Source organism: Vigna unguiculata, chromosome 8 (genome assembly GCF_004118075.2).
Source record: "Vigna unguiculata cultivar IT97K-499-35 chromosome 8, ASM411807v1, whole genome shotgun sequence".
NCBI classification, from domain to species: Eukaryota; Viridiplantae; Streptophyta; class Magnoliopsida; order Fabales; family Fabaceae; genus Vigna; species Vigna unguiculata.
This window is the reverse complement of record NC_040286.1, coordinates 262,538-280,933: the sequence shown is the minus strand read 5'-3', so window position 1 is coordinate 280,933 and position 18,396 is coordinate 262,538. Positions and strand designations below refer to the sequence as shown.

At 33.2% G+C, this 18,396-nt stretch overlaps 4 protein-coding genes across 4 annotated transcripts; 1 reads left to right on the top strand and 3 right to left on the bottom strand.

The window, feature by feature from the left end:
* Positions 1-2,988: 2,988 nt before the first annotated feature.
* Positions 2,989-8,640, bottom strand: LOC114195497 (general transcription and DNA repair factor IIH subunit TFB2-like). Its single transcript, XM_028085987.1, has 15 exons — positions 8,097-8,640; positions 7,616-7,783; positions 6,983-7,051; positions 6,612-6,705; positions 6,315-6,415; positions 6,157-6,202; positions 6,014-6,073; positions 5,867-5,935; positions 5,634-5,717; positions 5,440-5,523; positions 4,833-4,918; positions 4,476-4,566; positions 3,668-3,748; positions 3,513-3,587; positions 2,989-3,427 (listed from the first exon to the last, which is right to left on the bottom strand). The coding sequence occupies exons 1-15, from the start codon at positions 8,207-8,209 to the stop codon at positions 3,293-3,295; spliced, it is 1,356 nt and encodes a 451-aa protein (XP_027941788.1). The 5' UTR covers positions 8,210-8,640; the 3' UTR covers positions 2,989-3,292.
* A 2,469-nt stretch (positions 8,641-11,109) lies between these two features.
* Positions 11,110-12,204, bottom strand: LOC114193551 (thioredoxin-like protein CDSP32, chloroplastic). The gene has a single exon (XM_028083392.1). The coding sequence runs from the start codon at positions 12,122-12,124 to the stop codon at positions 11,225-11,227; it is 900 nt and encodes a 299-aa protein (XP_027939193.1). The 5' UTR covers positions 12,125-12,204; the 3' UTR covers positions 11,110-11,224.
* Positions 12,205-13,836: 1,632 nt separating this feature from the next.
* On the top strand, positions 13,837-15,466 carry LOC114193292 (24-methylenesterol C-methyltransferase 2-like). Its single transcript, XM_028083025.1, has one exon. The coding sequence runs from the start codon at positions 13,955-13,957 to the stop codon at positions 15,026-15,028; it is 1,074 nt and encodes a 357-aa protein (XP_027938826.1). The 5' UTR covers positions 13,837-13,954; the 3' UTR covers positions 15,029-15,466.
* A 1,281-nt stretch (positions 15,467-16,747) lies between these two features.
* LOC114193192 (glutathione S-transferase-like) lies at positions 16,748-18,110 on the bottom strand. The gene is made up of 2 exons (XM_028082910.1): positions 17,771-18,110; positions 16,748-17,695 (listed from the first exon to the last, which is right to left on the bottom strand). The coding sequence occupies exons 1-2, from the start codon at positions 17,976-17,978 to the stop codon at positions 17,244-17,246; spliced, it is 660 nt and encodes a 219-aa protein (XP_027938711.1). The 5' UTR covers positions 17,979-18,110; the 3' UTR covers positions 16,748-17,243.
* Positions 18,111-18,396: the final 286 nt, after the last annotated feature.

Sequence of the window (18,396 nt, the reverse complement as noted above, 5' to 3'; positions counted from 1 at the left end):
CATCTTCAAAGTAAAAGTTCATCGAAATTTTGAATTATATTAGACTATAAGATTTTGACAATGTGATATTTTCAAATAATGCAAGTTTAATGGAAGAGACTATATTGAGTTTTGTTTGTTTTTTTCCCATAATTTCTTAAAATTTTCATTCAATGACAATCTATAATCTATGTGAAATATGTAAATTTTGGTTTCAGTAGTACAATATTTTTTTCAATTCTTAAAAATTTGAAGTCACTATTTTAAGATAAATAAATAACGATCATTTCATGGTTCAAGAGATTTTGAGGTGCTACGTGTTGACATTATATCACAAACTATTAAACAAAGGGAATTAAAATCAAAAGTCACTCGTTTACTGAGATTAATAATATATTTAAAAATTTATAATTTTTATAGACATTAGTAAAAAAAGTTATTTATAAGTTAACTATTTCAAAATATTTTTAAAGATATAAATTATATAACAACTAAAATTCATTATGAATAATATAGATAATATTTTGTCTAAATTATATTATCTCTTGCTGTACTTACCAGATGAAAGGATGCAGTAATATAACTTGATAAAGTTCGAAGAATTTTTTTTAATGTAATTATTTAAAGTGTCAGTTTTGTAGAAAAATATCTGGAATATTTTTAGATCGGTAATGTGTTAAATAAAAGAATATGTTATTGTAGCAAAATCTGGCTAATTTTACAATATAAAAACATTATATTTTTACTGTAGCAAAATCTTGAATATTGTTTAGTGGGTATAATTGTTTAAACCATATTATTTTTTCTTGTGTAAGGTCTGGTCTTTTACAATAATTACACTATGCATACAATTTTTTTTATAAGTTTTTATTAAATATTCAAGTATGCACTTAAGGATGTTTCAAGCACTAACTCTTCTAATAAAATTTAAACTTTCAATCTTATTAGGCATTTAACAATAGAACACATTTATTTTTATTTTATTAATATTTTTATGAGCTGAATACTCAAAATCAAAAATTAGTTGCATGTAAATATATATTTAATACCTTAATCTATTAGTAATAGTAATATATAATACTGGTAAACATTTTAGATGTAGATGTAATTTATTAAACAAAATCATAAAATCAGTTTAAATATAACACACTCTATTAAGTGATTGGATAATCAATTATATCAATCATAACGTTGTTATTAGTTCGAGGTGTCGCATTTAGTGAATTACTTTGGAAACAATATATTAAATGTTCAAACTCACTTAAACATAATTCTTTGTTTATTGAGATAAAATTTTACTTTACATAATTGATTATATATATATATATATATTAGGATAATAGAATATTTCAATCAAAATATTTGATTAAACTCGCATATAAGCTTCCAAAACACAAAATAATGCATCTGTTTGTTTATTAGCTAAATGTATTTTTGGTGTATGCCAAAGAGACCAAAACTGACATGTATTGTGATCTTTAATTAAAATACTACTTCGTGAGAAAAGCTTTATATTTTTACATTTTAAAAAGGAAAAACATATATTTAAGGAGTAATTATTTGTATGCTTCCTACACCATTAAACAAATTTATTAAACAGATTATATTACTTGAATATAATCAAATATTATATTTTTAAGATATTATATAATAAATTATTATATGATACTATATTGAAAGTATTATATAAACAATTATTATATAATAATATTTTGGAAAAATTTTAATATAACAATATATTATTTGTAAATATCACCAACATATTTCATAATATATCATGGTTATGTTAAATGTTTATAATTAGTTTAGTAGTTTAAGAAGAATTAATTAAATTGGTCTTTTATCGTTATTAATATTAATGAAAATATATGCGCTCATCTATGTTTACTTTCTTTTATAATAATAAAAAATAATTAAATTGTTATTATTATTATCAAAATTAAATATAAATAATTTTTATTATTTTATTGTAAATGGTTTTTATTTATTTAATAGATAGTTTTATAATCCAAAAAGTTATTAAGTTTAAAAAAAATGATCAAATTGAAAACATGATTAAATTAAAAAAAATGATAAAATTGATAAAATAAATATTTTAATTTAAAAAGATAAATTTAAAAAATAAATGTGGACATCAATAAGGAAAATGTCTTTTATACGTAGTTATAGATATATATTCTTTTTAAACTTAATTGTTTGTCTCTTTCAATCATTAATCTTTTATCTATTTTAAGTTTAATGCTTGTATTTTTAAATAAAATACCAATAATTAATAATATTTTTATACCAGAAATTAATTATTGTAAAATATATAATATTTTGATCACTTCATGCATATTATCCAATTTTGAAATATGTCAAAATATTATTTTGAAATGGAAGGTTTCATGAATGCAATTTGCAATAGTCTTTACTTGAAAAATGTGGTTGAACTCGAGTTATGATGTGAAATCCTTCAATTTTATGCATACTACAAAATTATAAACTAATCTTCGAGGGAAAAAAAACTGACCAAATGTGTATATGGTTTTAAAAAAAGTATGTTTTTAACCTAACTATATAAGTTTATATTTGTAACCATTGTAAATGGACAAATTAAAAATAAACATGATAATACGCCAAAAGTAATGTATATTATATTAAATATGGATATGAAATGGGCAAATTAAAAATAAACATGATAATACGCTAAAAGTAATGTATATTATATTAAATATGCATCTTTGACATAAATAACAATAAAAAGAATATTTATTATGTTTGTCTCGGCCATTTTCATAAAAAAAAAAAATTGAATTTAATTAGCAAAACATCCTTGCAGCGTAATTGTTGCTAAAAGGGTGCAAGTTGAAAGTCATTGAAACCTTTAGCAATTTATTCAAAATATTAATTATAATACTCGAAAATCTACTTACTACATAATTATACTTATTATGGGCAAGGAAATGAGTGTGAAAAATGATTAAACACCAAGTAGTGTGTGTTTTATTATGAATTAAAAAATGAAGATAACCAAAATGATGCTCTTAGTAACCTCCTATCCACAGAGAATGTAGTGTTTCACAAACCTTTTGAGAAGGTTCAAAATTTCCAATGCTAGTGTTGATGTTAATGTGACTTTGAATGTCAAAACGTACAACAATTGCGAACAATAATTACCATTGTACATAACGAACTAATACTAAACAAATTATTAACAGTACTGAAACATTTACATGGATTTGAATTAAAGATCTTCTATTTCCTTTTTAGTTCTAAAAGGGAGAAAATTATGAAGCAAAGGTTTTTCCATTGCATGTTGATGGCTTTGCTCCTACTTTTGGCGGCGTAAATAATCTCGTACGTAGGGATGTACCTCGGTCTTAACCACCATATGCATTTTCTTTGAATCTTCCCACAACAAACCATTCCATTCTCTAGCACAGTCACATGCACCTTCAAATACATCCTGCTCACAAATCATACACAAATTATCACACACAAGGCCATGTTTTTAAGACACCAACTCAAATCAATGATGCCAAGTTGCTTACTCTGGAAGGGAACTCATCGTAGTAATATGCATCTGTCATCTCAACTCTGTTTAGATCTGCTTCCCACAGCCTAATCTGTTGCCATCACAAAGCTACATGTCAGAAAATGAAAGCAAACATTACACTTGCAAAATCATGATACTAAGATCCAAAACCTGATCTGTGACATTTTCAGGCACAGATGGTATTCTATCTGCAACACGAGGATGAGCATTTTGCTGAAGGAAAGTGACTATCTGTGACATCAATGCAAATGGTTGTCTGTGTAAGAGATTGCTCATTGTAAACTTTTAATGTTTAATAAAGACTAACCAAGAAACATAGTAAAAGGATACCAAAATCTTCAGTGATAGTGACTACAACAACTACAAGCATGTTAGGGTGAGGAAGTGTATAATAGTAAAGAAATGCATCTATTCATCAATGTAGGTAATTCAAATGAAGGTTAAGGCTGAGGCTGGTCCCCGCATATCATAGTTAAAATCGATGACCTTAGTAACTTCTTGCTGAAGAACTACTTATTTAAAGGCTTTTTTTTACAAAAACAATGTTAAGGGAGCAAACAGGCAAAACTAAAACTGTTATAGTATGCACAATAAAAGAATTCACACAATACTCAAAAGTAGAGAAAGAGAAAAAAGAAATCTGTTATTATTGTTGACTAGTGAGAATTGTGACAATGAGTTTTCCCAAAAACTACCTGTGTAGTATCTACTAGACTTCTACTTATAGCAATCAATTCTCAGGTACCTAACAGGCTCATGTAACTACCAACTAAATGACTCTTGGATTAGTTGGGTTTGCTATCTTCCTATTCCTTCAAGAATACGCTTCTGTATTAGACCCCTTATTCCAAACAAAAAGCATAGCAAGAAATATAGCATTACCATCTACATGCAGAAACCAAGTACCATAATTAAAAACAAATATTACAGCATAAAATTTCTACTTTATAATGCTCACCTGATCTGCTGTAATTCCATTTTCAAAAGCATTATACAAGCTTTCTTTTGTAATAGCTCCAACAATAAGATTTGGAAGTTGATACTCTACCCTGGATACATCACCCGTAACGATAATAAGCAAGAATATTTCGTTGAAATAGGCAGAGCTCAAAAATGAATAGCTAATAATGGTTTCATATAAAAATAGTATCTCAGAAACGTTAAAGATATTCAAAAAATGGCGTCCGGGAAGAACAACTTCTGATATCTATAAGTGGTTTTAAAATAAAATGGCAGGGAAAAGTAAGAAAAGATTAGAGGTCTATTTGACAAAAGTTGCAAAATATAACATTTTACAAAGTATTTTGTGGCATACCTTGAGAATAGCCGCAATATCTCACAATGTAACTTAGAAGTGGAGTAAGCATAAACTCTAAAATTTGTTTCCACAACCACAAATCCCTGAAAAAGTTAAATAGAACGACAGTTTCATTAATATTCATAAATATGTACGGGGAACATTCTTTAAAAGGGCATTATATATTGTCACTATACAAGAAAAGGATCCAATCATTAAAGCCAACAAAAGATTCTTGAACGAGTCAAGATATCTCCCACGTGAAATCCAGTAAAACTTGAAAACTCTGAAGAACATGAGTGTGTGCATGTTTGGAATGATTGAGATGAAGCAACCAAAACACCTAAACAACAATAACAGCAACAGTATACTCACACGTATGAACAAGCAAAAAGAAATTCGACATATTAATTTAAATAAACCACATTAATATTGAAAAAATATAGAGTATGCCAAAAAAAAGTAAACCTCCCTATGTGAACAAGGCACAAAGGTAAAAATGCAGCTGAGACAAATACATTGATGCTATAGAGCATCCTCTACTATTCAGCACATATGTGAACGAGTTTCCTAAAAGAAGCTAAATTTTCTATCAAATAAATCATTCTCAAAACAAATAACAAACCTGTTTTCTAGCCGATGAATCAGACAAGCTCATTGAAAGATTGGTTGCCAATTTGGTAGGTATAAACCAACTTCCTTTCCTTCCCTATAAAGTTATCACAATAAGGAAAGGGAGACAAATTCTGATGAATAAATATACAATTACAATCATCATGAACCTCATCACGTCTAAAATGAGCACAGAAATATTATAACCTGCTGAAGTTTGACCAGTCCAAGGTCTGCCAGGTCATTAATTATGCTCCTCTGAAAATCAGTCAATGTGTTTATACTATATGCCTGGTGCAATGAAAATATCAAGTGTCAAAGTCGCATTACATTCCAGTTACATGAAAATTGCAGTTTCAGTAAACATCACCAAAGAAAAAGGAACAAAAAATATAAATAATATGGAATACCACAATATTCAGGGAATGATAATGTCTTACCTCCCCGATGACATGAAAGCTAAGTTCCAGCATGAATGAGATCAACTCAGCTGCATCAACACCTCTCTCCTGCACCAAATGTGGATGAAGAGAGCATGTACAAAGCAAATTACAAAAATATTATTGAACAAAAAAAGTTAGAGCTACCTCAGAATTAGAGATATATTCTCTGATGATATACCAAAGCTGAGCATTTGTATCCATCAGCTGTAATATGAAAGGAAACAATTTTTATATTTAGGAAAAGCATTAGAGAAGTTCAATTGGTTTATAAATCATTTGATGCATACCAAAAACTGGAAACCACTTTCAGTTAGTTTTGGAAGTTCTTTGTCTCTGTATTGCACAAGAGCAAATGACATTAAACAAGAGGTACAGTTTAAAACACCCACATACACATTCAGGCAAAGGCTACAAATGAGAAGTATTATTGCAAAGGAAACAAAACCTGTGACTAAGGAGACGTCGCTGGAAAACTTTCATCAAAGAAGAGCTAATATTTAAAGGCTTATCAACCTGAGTTGGGCTTATAAGTTGCAATAAGAAACACTAGTTCATCACAAAACGAAGTCCCAGATGAGTTAGGAGTCTTTTCAGTCAAAATATAAGTAAGGTACTGCATATTGAATAACGACTACAGTAACTTATATAGCAAATAGTGTTAAGCATAAAAGAAATCATGCAGAGGTTTTATAAAAAAAAGAAAAAGAAAAAAGAAGTGGAATGATAAGATCGAGTATTGTACCTCCCATTGCTCTAGAGCATAAGCCTCGAGATTTTCTAAGGTTGGAAGCCTCACAGTAATATTGGAAGGCATTGATTCCCTTGGCAAAGTTCCACTGCCATATTTAATTGCATGGAAATATTACCAACTAAAGTAAAAAGAATTTGTAGTACAGTCTACATATTAACAATTGCATCGCTCTTCTTGAAAATTCAGAAAGGAGGAGTGACTCTGGTCGTTTAAGTAGCCCATATGCATAAAGTAGAATAGTTTTATCATATGCCTCAAATAAACAATTTTGTATATCACATCCTCATCATAGCAGTGAGAGACAAGCTAACTTGTACCATGGTTCAAGAACAGAAAATGAAGGGAAAATATGTATCACTCACCCTTGTACTAAAAGCTTTTGGAGACTCCTCTGATATGTTGGATTAACTTTGTATGTCTTTTCATTCTTCCTGCCAGAAGGAGAAAAACTTCCTGAAGTAAGTTGGATAAGGCAAGGCTCCAAAGTTTTAAAAGTGACAACCATGACTATGTGAACTTAGCTAGACACACAGGGAAGAAGAAGAATATATACAATCCAGAGAAACGCCAACGTAATTGATATCTATTCCTCTTGCTTGTCAGAAAAAGAAAAACAAAATTAATAGACTTAAGTGACAAGTACTAAGTATTAAATGCCATTTGCTGTGAAGGGATTGTGACTTTACACTTGTCTTCAGAAAGAAGCAAAGGAGAAAGCAAACAAATACCATGCATGTCATGGAGCATGCAAATCAGATAAGCACTATTTTCCATTGAACTACATATATGATATAATCACAAAGACCCTTAAACACATTGCAAGAAGCAAAAAAGGTGTGCATCCTTCACAATAAGGGCTGACATTCATCTAAATGTTATTTTGAAATTAACTGAATGAGTTCAAGAGTTCAAACCATTCAGAAGCTCAAATGTCTGCTCTCATTTTCACAAAAATGAAAAAAATCAAAACGTTTCATCAGTGAATAAATATGTACCTGTCAACAGCTTCAAGGAAAACTCTCAACTGAACCAGTCTATCAATGGCTACTCTGTGCTTTGAAACTCCATCCGGAAGCACCCACTCTTCCAACAATTTAGCTGCCACTGGCACATCAATTTGTAGCATCTGTATGATGTATTTCTTTGCAAGAGGCGGAAGAGACCTGATATTTGAAGTTATATACTAGTTATAGTCACAAACTCATATTCATGACACTAAATGCCACTTCTCTAACTAACTTAACTCTGCACTTGCATTCCATAAAGGTCAAAAGTAGTTAAAATTAAACCCAATATGAAGAGAGGGTGAACGGGTCAGAATTTGTTACTGAGGCAAACAAAGATGCATAATCTTTTCTCTCAGTTTGCTACATTTCTTCAACTAGTTTACCAAAAGAATAGAACAAAAGGAAACTTTTCACCCAAAATAATTAGTGACACTGATAAATAAAAAAACAGCTAGAAAAATAAAATGACCTGAGAATAGCCTCACAGATGAATCCATTTTCATAAAGTTTATCCAGCTTCATGGCGGGCATGGAAGCCACCATGTCCATGAAATTTTTGGCAATAATCCTAACCTCTGGCATTGTGATTCGAACACCACCACCTTTCTTTCTCTTTAATCGGATTCTGATTAAAGGGGTCTTTATCCAGAACTCAAGCAACCAAATTGAAAAGAAAAAGCAAGCCACTTTACGACAACCCCTCACAAGCCTCGCTTAGTTCCATACTGGTGGAGCATAAAGAGACACTTTGCAGAGTGGAATTGAAGGATCCACGACTTGACCGAGTGGTGGAGCATAAAGAGACTCTTCGTCGCTCGACTTCTCCGGCACCCACGACTTGACGGCGATTCTCCGTGTCGCCACTTCTGGTCACTTGCTAACCATCCGAGAGCTTTGCACCGTCCGCCGCACGCTCGTCGCCGCCGGGGAATTATTCCATAGTTTGAAACGCTTCGCTAGTACCTGAGTTAATGGGAAAAAATGCTCGAACCAATTAACTATGATCAAGTCAAATTGGTTAGGTTTATCGATAATATAAACTAAAGTAGCTTGAAACAAACCAATAAAATTTAGGTCAGGTTAAAATATTGGCTATGTATATACAAGTAAATTTATATGTTTTTTTTTAATTTTAACAGAAAATAAAATAAAAAAATAAGAAGATTTGAGATTTGTATTTATGTATTTGAAAAACTTTAAAATATTATTGATAGTACAGAAAAATGTTTTGATGTGAAACATAGTGAATGTTATGAAGCATGTAACTGTTAAGTAGCAACAGTAATGATATGAATTAAAGCTAATAATTTGGTTGATTAACTGTAGAAATCCATGGTGGACTACTACACAGTGGAAGTTTGGACCAGGCAAAGACAGAAGCACAAGGGTCTTTCTTATATTGGTCAAGATGGTTAACTATATTCAATTTTCTCTTTAATACTTTAATTAGTTCACTTAAAAATAATATCAAATATCTGTTTTTTTTTTAAATTTAATAAAATGATCTCATAATCGATGGAATTGGTGACTGATTTGTTTAAAATTTAATTAAATGTTATTTCATTAATGATCAATTAGCAATATTTTTTAAAAATTTAATAAAGTTTGATAAATACTTCTAAAATTTTAAAAAATGTTAACAATTGAATGGAAAGCTGAATTTTCTAATAATTTTTTTTACTAAATTGGTCATTAATATTTAGAGGTGACCAATATTTTACTGACCGATTAATAATTAAAAATTTTGTAGTATTTTAGTGATCACTTAATAATTAAAATTTTTGTAGTATTTTAGTGATCGATTAATAATTAAATTTTTTGTAATAATTTAGTGATGGATTTTAAAATGGGTAACTAATCATTTTGGTACTATATATATTTTTTATCGCTAAGGAAGTTTACAATTGATTTTAGTCTTTTAACAACCGATTATTTTATCGTTAAAATGCCTTTTTTTTAGAACTTGATAATAAATCAAATTTTGATACAATTTGATTATTAAATTTTAAAATTAAATAGATAATATTTTTAATCTAATTTAATTAATTTTTTTTACATATTGAATGGTATTTTACGTTAACGTATAAGTTATTTACAATAATTGACTGCGATAACAAAATCACATTCATTGATTTCAAAATTAGAAAAATTAAATGGAAATATCGACGAATTTCAATTTTTCATATCCAAATGTTGAAAATAAAAATATATTTAATTCTTTAATATATATTTAAAGATAATAATACCTACAAAATAATAAGTATTTACAGTATTTAATGTTTTCGTAAAATCTTTATACCGGAAAAATAAACGTTTTTGTGTACCATGGAAAAATTATATATGATACTGAAATTTATGCATACGCTATGTTATAAGTTGCTGTAAACCAATTGATATAGAACTCTTTTCTTTTTAAATGTAACAGATGTATTGTAAGAAAAACTTTACACAAATATTACTTAAAATTTAATTATATATAATTTATATGTTCTTAGTTATTGAAAATGTGTGTAATTAGATTTTATTAAATAATTTATTATATATTCATTTTTTTGTAGTTTTAAGCTAATTCTAAATATTACGCAATATACATAAAAAATTATCATTATAAGGAGATATCCGAATAAAGGAACTTATATAACCAATGTAATTTAAAAGATAAATAAAGATATATTGATATACATGAATATAGATAACAAAAAATATCATTTAGGTTTCTTCCGAAAAAAGGTTATATATCTAGAGCAATCTTTTAACTTCTATTATTATTTGCTTATTTATTAAACATAATTATGACAAAAAAAATCACACAATGAACACAAGAAAAATAAAGTATTTAGAAACTATTATTAACAATTGTATAGACAAGCAAACATATTTACTGATTTCTTAGTATTTAATATTTTAATCTATATGATTTAGATAGTATAACTTTTTAAGTATAGATGTTCCCCTTAATTAAAAAAAAAAGTGGACGAGAATGTAAATAAGTTAATCTATGTTGAGTCTTTACAAATATAGAAAAATAATTAGTTTGTTGGTTTGTTAAAACATTGGGATTTGAAACCGCAGAATGGAGCGATAATGACAGCGAATACGGGTTGTCGCTACATACTACAAATGAAGAAGGAAAAAATCTGTGATCTGAAATCTCATAATGTTTCTACGTTTATGAGAATCACATGTCACCACGTTGTAAACTCTTCATAATATAGGCCCACATGTAAACAAGTTCAACGAAACCCACTGCCCAAGGCCCAAATCTCAATCAGGCCGATGGAGCCCAGTATACTTTATTAAAATTAGTCGTGGCTTTAATCTTGAACACTTTTATATGTAACTTTAATTTCATAATTTCTAACTATTCCAGTTAAGTTTATAATTTACTATTTTCTTCTACTTAAACTTTACCGTTGGTCTCTATCCGAAATCTGTATAAATTACGTGTTCTAAAAAACAACACAATATGGTTCCGAAGGATGTGGGAAAGAAAATGTTGGAGAATTATGAATTTATAACACTCGAGATTCCCCATAGGTATACATGTCGAATATGTCTCTTGAAATGAAGTTGATAACAGTGATTGAGAAATTAGAATTAATAAGTGACACGAACACCCTGGTACCTGAGAATTTCGCCGATGAGCTCCCCTTTGCCGGAACCCACGTACCGGCCCTCGATGTTGCCGTCTCTGATGAACAGAAAAGTGGGGACCTGAATCACTTCCATGTCCCTCAAGAACTGCATGCAGCTTTCGTTCTCGTCGCCGTTCATGCGCGCGAACACCACCGACTCCATCTGCCTCGACAGCTTAACCACCGTGGGATAAACCTTGACGCAGGGTCCACAATGTTTTAGTCCCACGTCGAGCACGATGAGCTTGTGGTCCACCTTGTGATCCTCTATAAGCTTCTGAACGTCCTCCACGCTGTGCAGCTGCACCACCGCGGAGTGGCTGTCGCCGTAGTAGAGCACGTCACCCACCAGCATGTCCGGACCGATACCTTCCTCTTCGTGGATCTTCTCCCTGCTCTTGTAGAAGCTGAAGTGAGGCACATTCTCCACCTTCTCTCTCTTCAACAGTTCCTTTGTTTTCGCCGATTCGTCCCCCATTACCAGGATGAACTCCACGTCGCTGCAGCTGCGGCTCAGCTCCACCATGAAGGGGTATATCTGGCTGCTCTCCTCGCTGTCGCTCGCCGCGTACTCCACCACCACCAGCCTCTCTTTCGCGGACTCGAGCGCTGAATCAAACTCCTCGATGCTGTGGACCCGCTGAACTCTCTCTTTCTTTTCTGTCTTCTTGGCGCCGGGAGCCGCCGTGGCTCTGGGGATTAACGGTGCTCGATTATGGTTGGGGGTGGTTGATATCCTGGAGGAGGGGATTTTAGGTAGAAAAGGTAGAGTAGAGGCATCGGAAAGAAGGGGAAGAAGCTTTGGGTGTGAGGAAAGAGAGACAGGGGATTTGAATATTAAATTGTTGGTGAGTGTAGCCATGAGTGGAGTATGAGGAATGAAGAATGAAGAAAGAAAAAATGCAGAATGAAGAAGGAAGAAGGAAGATAAGAGTAAAAATGGAAAAGGAAAGAGATTATGAAGAATGGAACTGAATAAAAATCTCATATCCCTTTCCTTTGCATGTGGTCTATATTATTGACACCTGTCTTCTCCTTTTACTTTTTTTTTTCCAATTTATTCTGGTCCATATTAATGGGATTAAGGTTGAGTGCCATGTTGCCATGTTGCCATGTTGGTGTTCAAAGCTACCTTCTAGATATTAAGCTCAGTCTTCTATCATCATTTATATAATTTATTTATTTTTATTATTTTTCATTTGAACAATTTATATGGACTTATTATTTAGATGTAATGATAATGGATTTATTTAGTTATTTCTTATAAAATAATTTTTAATAATGCAATATACTTTTTGGGCAAATTGAATTTCATTTAAAATGGAAAATAAATAAATTTATGCACGACGATATAATTATCCCACAATTAATAAAATTCACATAGTTAAAATAAAACTAATTTTAAATACTTTTGAAACTCAAATGTTTAAATATATGCTCAATAATGTTTGTTTGAGATTACTATGTGACACCTCTCACCAATATAGTAGTATGGTTCAAATCCAAATAGGATTACCATTAATGGCCGAAGACTTTTTTGTTGCATTGATTGTAACAATTATCAAATGATAGTTATTTATTTTAAAAATTAATTTGTAACAATACAATATACATTTTGGGTAAATTAAATTTCATTTAAAATAGAAAATAAATAAATTTATGCACCACGAGATATATATATATATATATATATATATATATATATATATACTTAATAATGTTGGTTTGGAATTATGACATGACGTCTCTCACGAATATAGTGGTATGGTTCAAATTCAAATGAGGACTACCACATGTTAGTGGCCGAAGACTTTACTGTTGTATTGATTTTTAGAATTATCGTCATAGTATGCTACTCATTTTCCACAATTATACATGTGTTGTGCAATATAATATTCTTAGACAACTATTCTGTGGGTTGAGTAAATTTGGAGGCATTTGAGAAACTAAACAGATAAGAATAATGATATGAACTACTATAAACTGGTAGTTTATGCATAATATTTAAATAAAAAACGAGAAAAATACAATGTATAATTTCTTCTTATTTTTGTTTTAATTTTAATAGCTAGACACTTCATTTTTAAAACTTTTACCGAAAATACCATGAATGTATATATTTTCTACGATTTCTACTATATTCATAATTTGAACTCTAACTAGGATTGTTTGAAAAAAAAAATCTTATAGTGATATAAACAAATATAACAAATTATACCACAATACTTCACAATGTTCTAAAATTGGTAAAGAATATTTATACACTAGAGAGACCTTGGAATTGAAGTTGCAAAAAAAGAAATAGAAAATCACGTTAAAATATTATTTAATTATGAATTGATGACTATATTGATTTCCAAAGTACTCTTTACATACTGGTATTAGCACTCTATGGTCGCCAATAATGACAGAAAACGAAAAAGAAAAAAAAAGAAAAAAGAAGAGAAATGATAGGGAAAGAATTAGAGAGTTTGTGTCTGGCTAAGTCGTCGAAACGACTAGGATAATTAAAAAAAGGAAGAAAGTACTAGGCTAGGCTAGGGAATAGGGAGCCGAGATTCACGCGCGACACACATGGAGTGAGCACCAGCCAGCCACACTCACACACACCACAACTCAGTGGAGGAATGTCCTCTATAAAACCAAACACAACACACACAATTCAACACAAAACAACATAAACCAACCCAAAATGGACTCACTGTCCCTCCTCTGGACCGTCCCGCTCCTCGCCGCCGGTCTCTACTGGTTCATCTGCATCCTGGGTCCCGCCGAGCAGAAGGGGAAACATGCCACCGCCATATCCGGCGGCTCCATCTCGGCGGAGAAAGTCCAAGACAAATACAAGCAGTACTGGTCCTTCTTCCTGCGGCCCAAGGAGATCGAAACCGCCGAGAAAGTGCCGGACTTCGTCGACACATTCTACAATCTCGTAACCGACATCTACGAATGGGGCTGGGGCCAATCCTTCCACTTCTCCCCCTCCGTTCCTGGCAAGTCCCACGCGGAGGCCACGCGCCTCCACGAAGAGATGGCCGCGGATCTCATCCAGGCCCGCTCCGGCCACCGGATCCTCGACGTGGGCTGCGGCGTAGGAGGGCCCATGCGGGCCATCGCGGCCCACTCAGGCGCCAACGTGGTGGGCATCACCATCAACGAGTACCAGGTCCAGCGGGCGAGGTTCCACAACAAGAAAGCGCGGCTGGAGTCCCTCTGCGAGGTGGTGTGCGGCAACTTCCTCCACATGCCCTTCCCGGACGACAGCTTCGACGGCGCCTACTCCATCGAAGCGACCTGCCACGCGCCGAAGCTGGACGAGGTGTACGCGCAGGTGTTTCGCGTTCTGAAGCCGGGGGCGCTGTACGTGTCGTACGAGTGGGTGACCACTGACAAATTCAGAGCGTCGGAGGCGCAACACGTGGAGACCATTGAGGGGATCGAGAGAGGGGACGCTCTCCCTGGTCTGAGGAGCTACGCTGACATCGCGGAGAGCGCGCGTAGGGTGGGGTTTGAGGTGGTGGAGGAACGCGATCTCGCTCTTCCACCCTCTCACCCGTGGTGGACCCGCTTGAAGATGGGTCGGGTCGCCTACTGGCGGAACCACCTTCTCATTTCTGTTCTCTCCGCCGTAGGAATTGCCCCCAAAGGTACCCTCGACGTTCATCAAATGCTCTTCCAGACCGCTGACCACCTCACCCGTGGCGGTGATACCGGAATATTCTCTCCCATGCACATGATTCTCTGCCGAAAACCCATCTCCTCCTGATCCATTCATCATTTCCTTTTTCTCTTTTTCCTTTCCTTTTCCTACTGTAATTGCTTTTAATTCCATGTTCCACTGCTGCATGCATGCAATTTGGTTTTCAAAGCTATTTTTTTTCGTTGGATAGCTCTCACTCTGTGTATACTGTCCTATTCATCCTCAAATCTCACGGATCCAGGAATCTACAAAGTTCTCATTTTCCTTTTTCTTATTTTAAAATTTTCGATCACGTACTGCGCTGAGATGTAAATTAAAGTAAAGGGGGAAGTGGTGCGGTGAAGCTGCGCGTGCCATGCATGGTGGAATCAGAATCTTCAGCCCTCTTGTGTTTATTTTTTTATGTCTGATGCTACCTTTTACTCACGTTGCGCTTGGATCTATATTTCTCATTACTCGTAACGCCCGGAATAAAAAAAACCACCTACGGTAATTTTGTTACTATATTTAATCATGTTTCTGACTCCAAACACACACACAAATGCTAGATACCTAATATTTGTTGAATCATTGGTTACCAATTTGTAAAGTTTTATATGTTGGATAAACTTAACTTAAAGTGTACAGTTAATGGTGAACTAATTTATTCTCTCTATGCAATTTTAACATCTGTGAATTTTTTTTTTTGTTTCTGCTATATGCTATGACTCTGTAGATGGGCTTCCAGATTTGGGCCTTTAATCCAACAAAAACGAAAGACCTCGGCCTAGCTTGTTATGGACGTATTTGGACTCTGAGGTATTCTGGAAAGAGAAATTGATTTCATTGTTTTTTACAATTACTTTATTTAATACTTTTATGGTGAGAAAGTACACAGAGTATAGTAATTGATATGAGGTAAAGAGAATGACATAAGAACATAATTCATTTTTTCTATATTATTTTTTATATAAATACAATTTAAGTATGTTTTTATTTCTTTAAATTAAGATATTATCTTCTTTATTGTCTTTCAATTTTTAATTTTTAATTTTTGCTCTTTTGATTTTTGTAAAATGTTATTTTTAAATATTAAAGTTAGATGACACTAGTCCTTGGGATTGTGAGGCATTATTTCTTCTAGCCTTTCAATTAAAAGTTTTCATTTTTAGTCTTTCTATTTGTGCAAAATATCAATTTTAGTCTTTAAGATTAGACATTGTTAATCGAATATTAACTCAACTTATGCGACACCTCGCAATATCAATATTTTTCACTTCACTCCAAGATGCAACTGACGCACAGCCATTGGTTATTTATTTTCTAATAAAAAATAAAAGTAATTGGTCTGACTAAAAGGTAAAATTATGATCAGTCAAAATATTCAAAATTATGATCTGCCTTCTTTTCATGTTCTTTTATGTTGATCACCTCACGATCTTTTTCATTTCCTATCGCTCCTTCATTACGTAACTCTTCCCATCAAAAATTACTTACCTAATTAACATTAAACCTCTTTATTATATTAATATTTGACCTACTGATTTAATCGACTTTAAAATCTATCATCACAGAGTCCTCTTAACATCAACATTGACTTTAACACCACCGTAACATTGTGTAAAATTAAAAGACTAGAACATCAAAAAATTTAAATGATAAAGCTAAAGATACATGGACCTGTTTTGGACCAGAAATCATGTTACTCAAATAAAGCTAAATGATAAATGGCATCTACGCAATATAGTATAAGCTTGAAATTTAAATAAACATTTCACACAAAAAAAAAAAAGTACTTGGAAGATATAAAGAAACAGTATCCTAGAGATCCTAAAATATTATATAAAATATTAATAAATTGAATTTCCTTTTAAAGATTAGAATTGACGGGAAGTAGTAGTGATTTCCTCCGCACAGGAGACATTTCCACATTTGTAAATTTCCCAGACATTTCCTCTGTTGTTGTTATCTATGGGTAGTTGGGAGTGGCAGAACACGAGAAAATTGAAGTGACGATGAACTTGGAAGTTGGAAATGTCAACATTTCGGTATTATTTCGATAGAGATGGCCACCTCCAAACATTATGTTTATGTTTGACTTTACTTCTCGTGAAGTCAAAACCTACCCACTTCCGTTTTCCCTATCCAAACCCTTCAAAATTACACAACTACCATCGGAGTTCTCACTTCAGATTACAATGTCAGAAAACAACACCGCTAAAAGTAAAACCAACCATCCAAATCCAGATCTACCTTAATCTTAACAAAAACGAACTTAAATTTTCAAACACAGGAAGCAAACTCAGGCACCTCGCTGCAAGTCCACGACTTTCTTCCAGGAGTCGCGGGAGGAGATCTCGTCCCACCACCTGGCGACGTTGGGAGAACTGAAGAGAGGAGCAGCGTCGGGGGCGGCGAGCAGGTACTGGGTGTTCGGGAGATGTGAAAGATCGGCGAGGGAGAACTCATCCCCCGCCAAGAACCGGTTCTCTCCGAGCCTCTTCTCGTACACATCCAGCACCTTCGCCAGCTTTTCTTTGCTCTGCTTGATCACACCCTCGTCCTGCTTGATCTTCATTCTGGGCGCGAATGCCAGCTGGAAGACCAGAGTGGAAGAAGGTGGGTTGAAGTTCTGACCTTCTGCCTCCACCCATTGATCTATGGAGGCCTTCGCCAGAGGGTTGCTTCCGTAGAGATCCTTGTTCCCTCTGTCGCCGTATTTCTCGCATACGTAGCGGCATATCGCTCTGGACTCTGATTTCAATCTCTGATGTTAGGGTTAGAAGTAAGGAAAAAAGGTGAGAGCTTTGGGGAGGTAGAGGAACGTACCGAAGAGGGAAATGTCGTCGGCGTCTTGAAATGCAGGTACTTGTCCGAAAGGGTGAAGCTTGAGAAAGTGAGGGGTCCTGTGTTCCCCTTTGGACATGTTAACGGGAATGAGTTGGAACGGAACGTCTTTCTCCAACAGACAGGCCAAGACTCTGGACACGGCAGTGGACATGGGTGGACCGTACACTTTCACTGTCGGCGCTGCCATGTCTTGCTTTGCTTGAAGGAAGAAAGAAAGGAAGGAAGGAACAGTTACTTGTGCAGCTTTGCTTTATCTTTCTTCACTCTTATCCTATCTCATCCACACTTCCTAATACACTATAGTCAATGTTTTATTTTCTTTATCCACTCGAATAAATTAATTTAAATAACCTCTCTCTTTCTTTAAACAATATTATCTATTCTATTTTTTTTTAATTTTATTATTTCTTCATTTCTGTCTCTCGTTTAAGTAGAGTCTCGATGCCTTGTTTGGTTTTTCGGATTAAAATAATTTTGGATAAATGAAAATCATGTTTTAGTTTATATGAAAATATAATTTAGAAATTTATCCATTCATGATAATGTTTTATATTTTTTCTCATTAATTTCGCTATCCCTTTCCTTATCTTTTTCTCTGTTTCTCT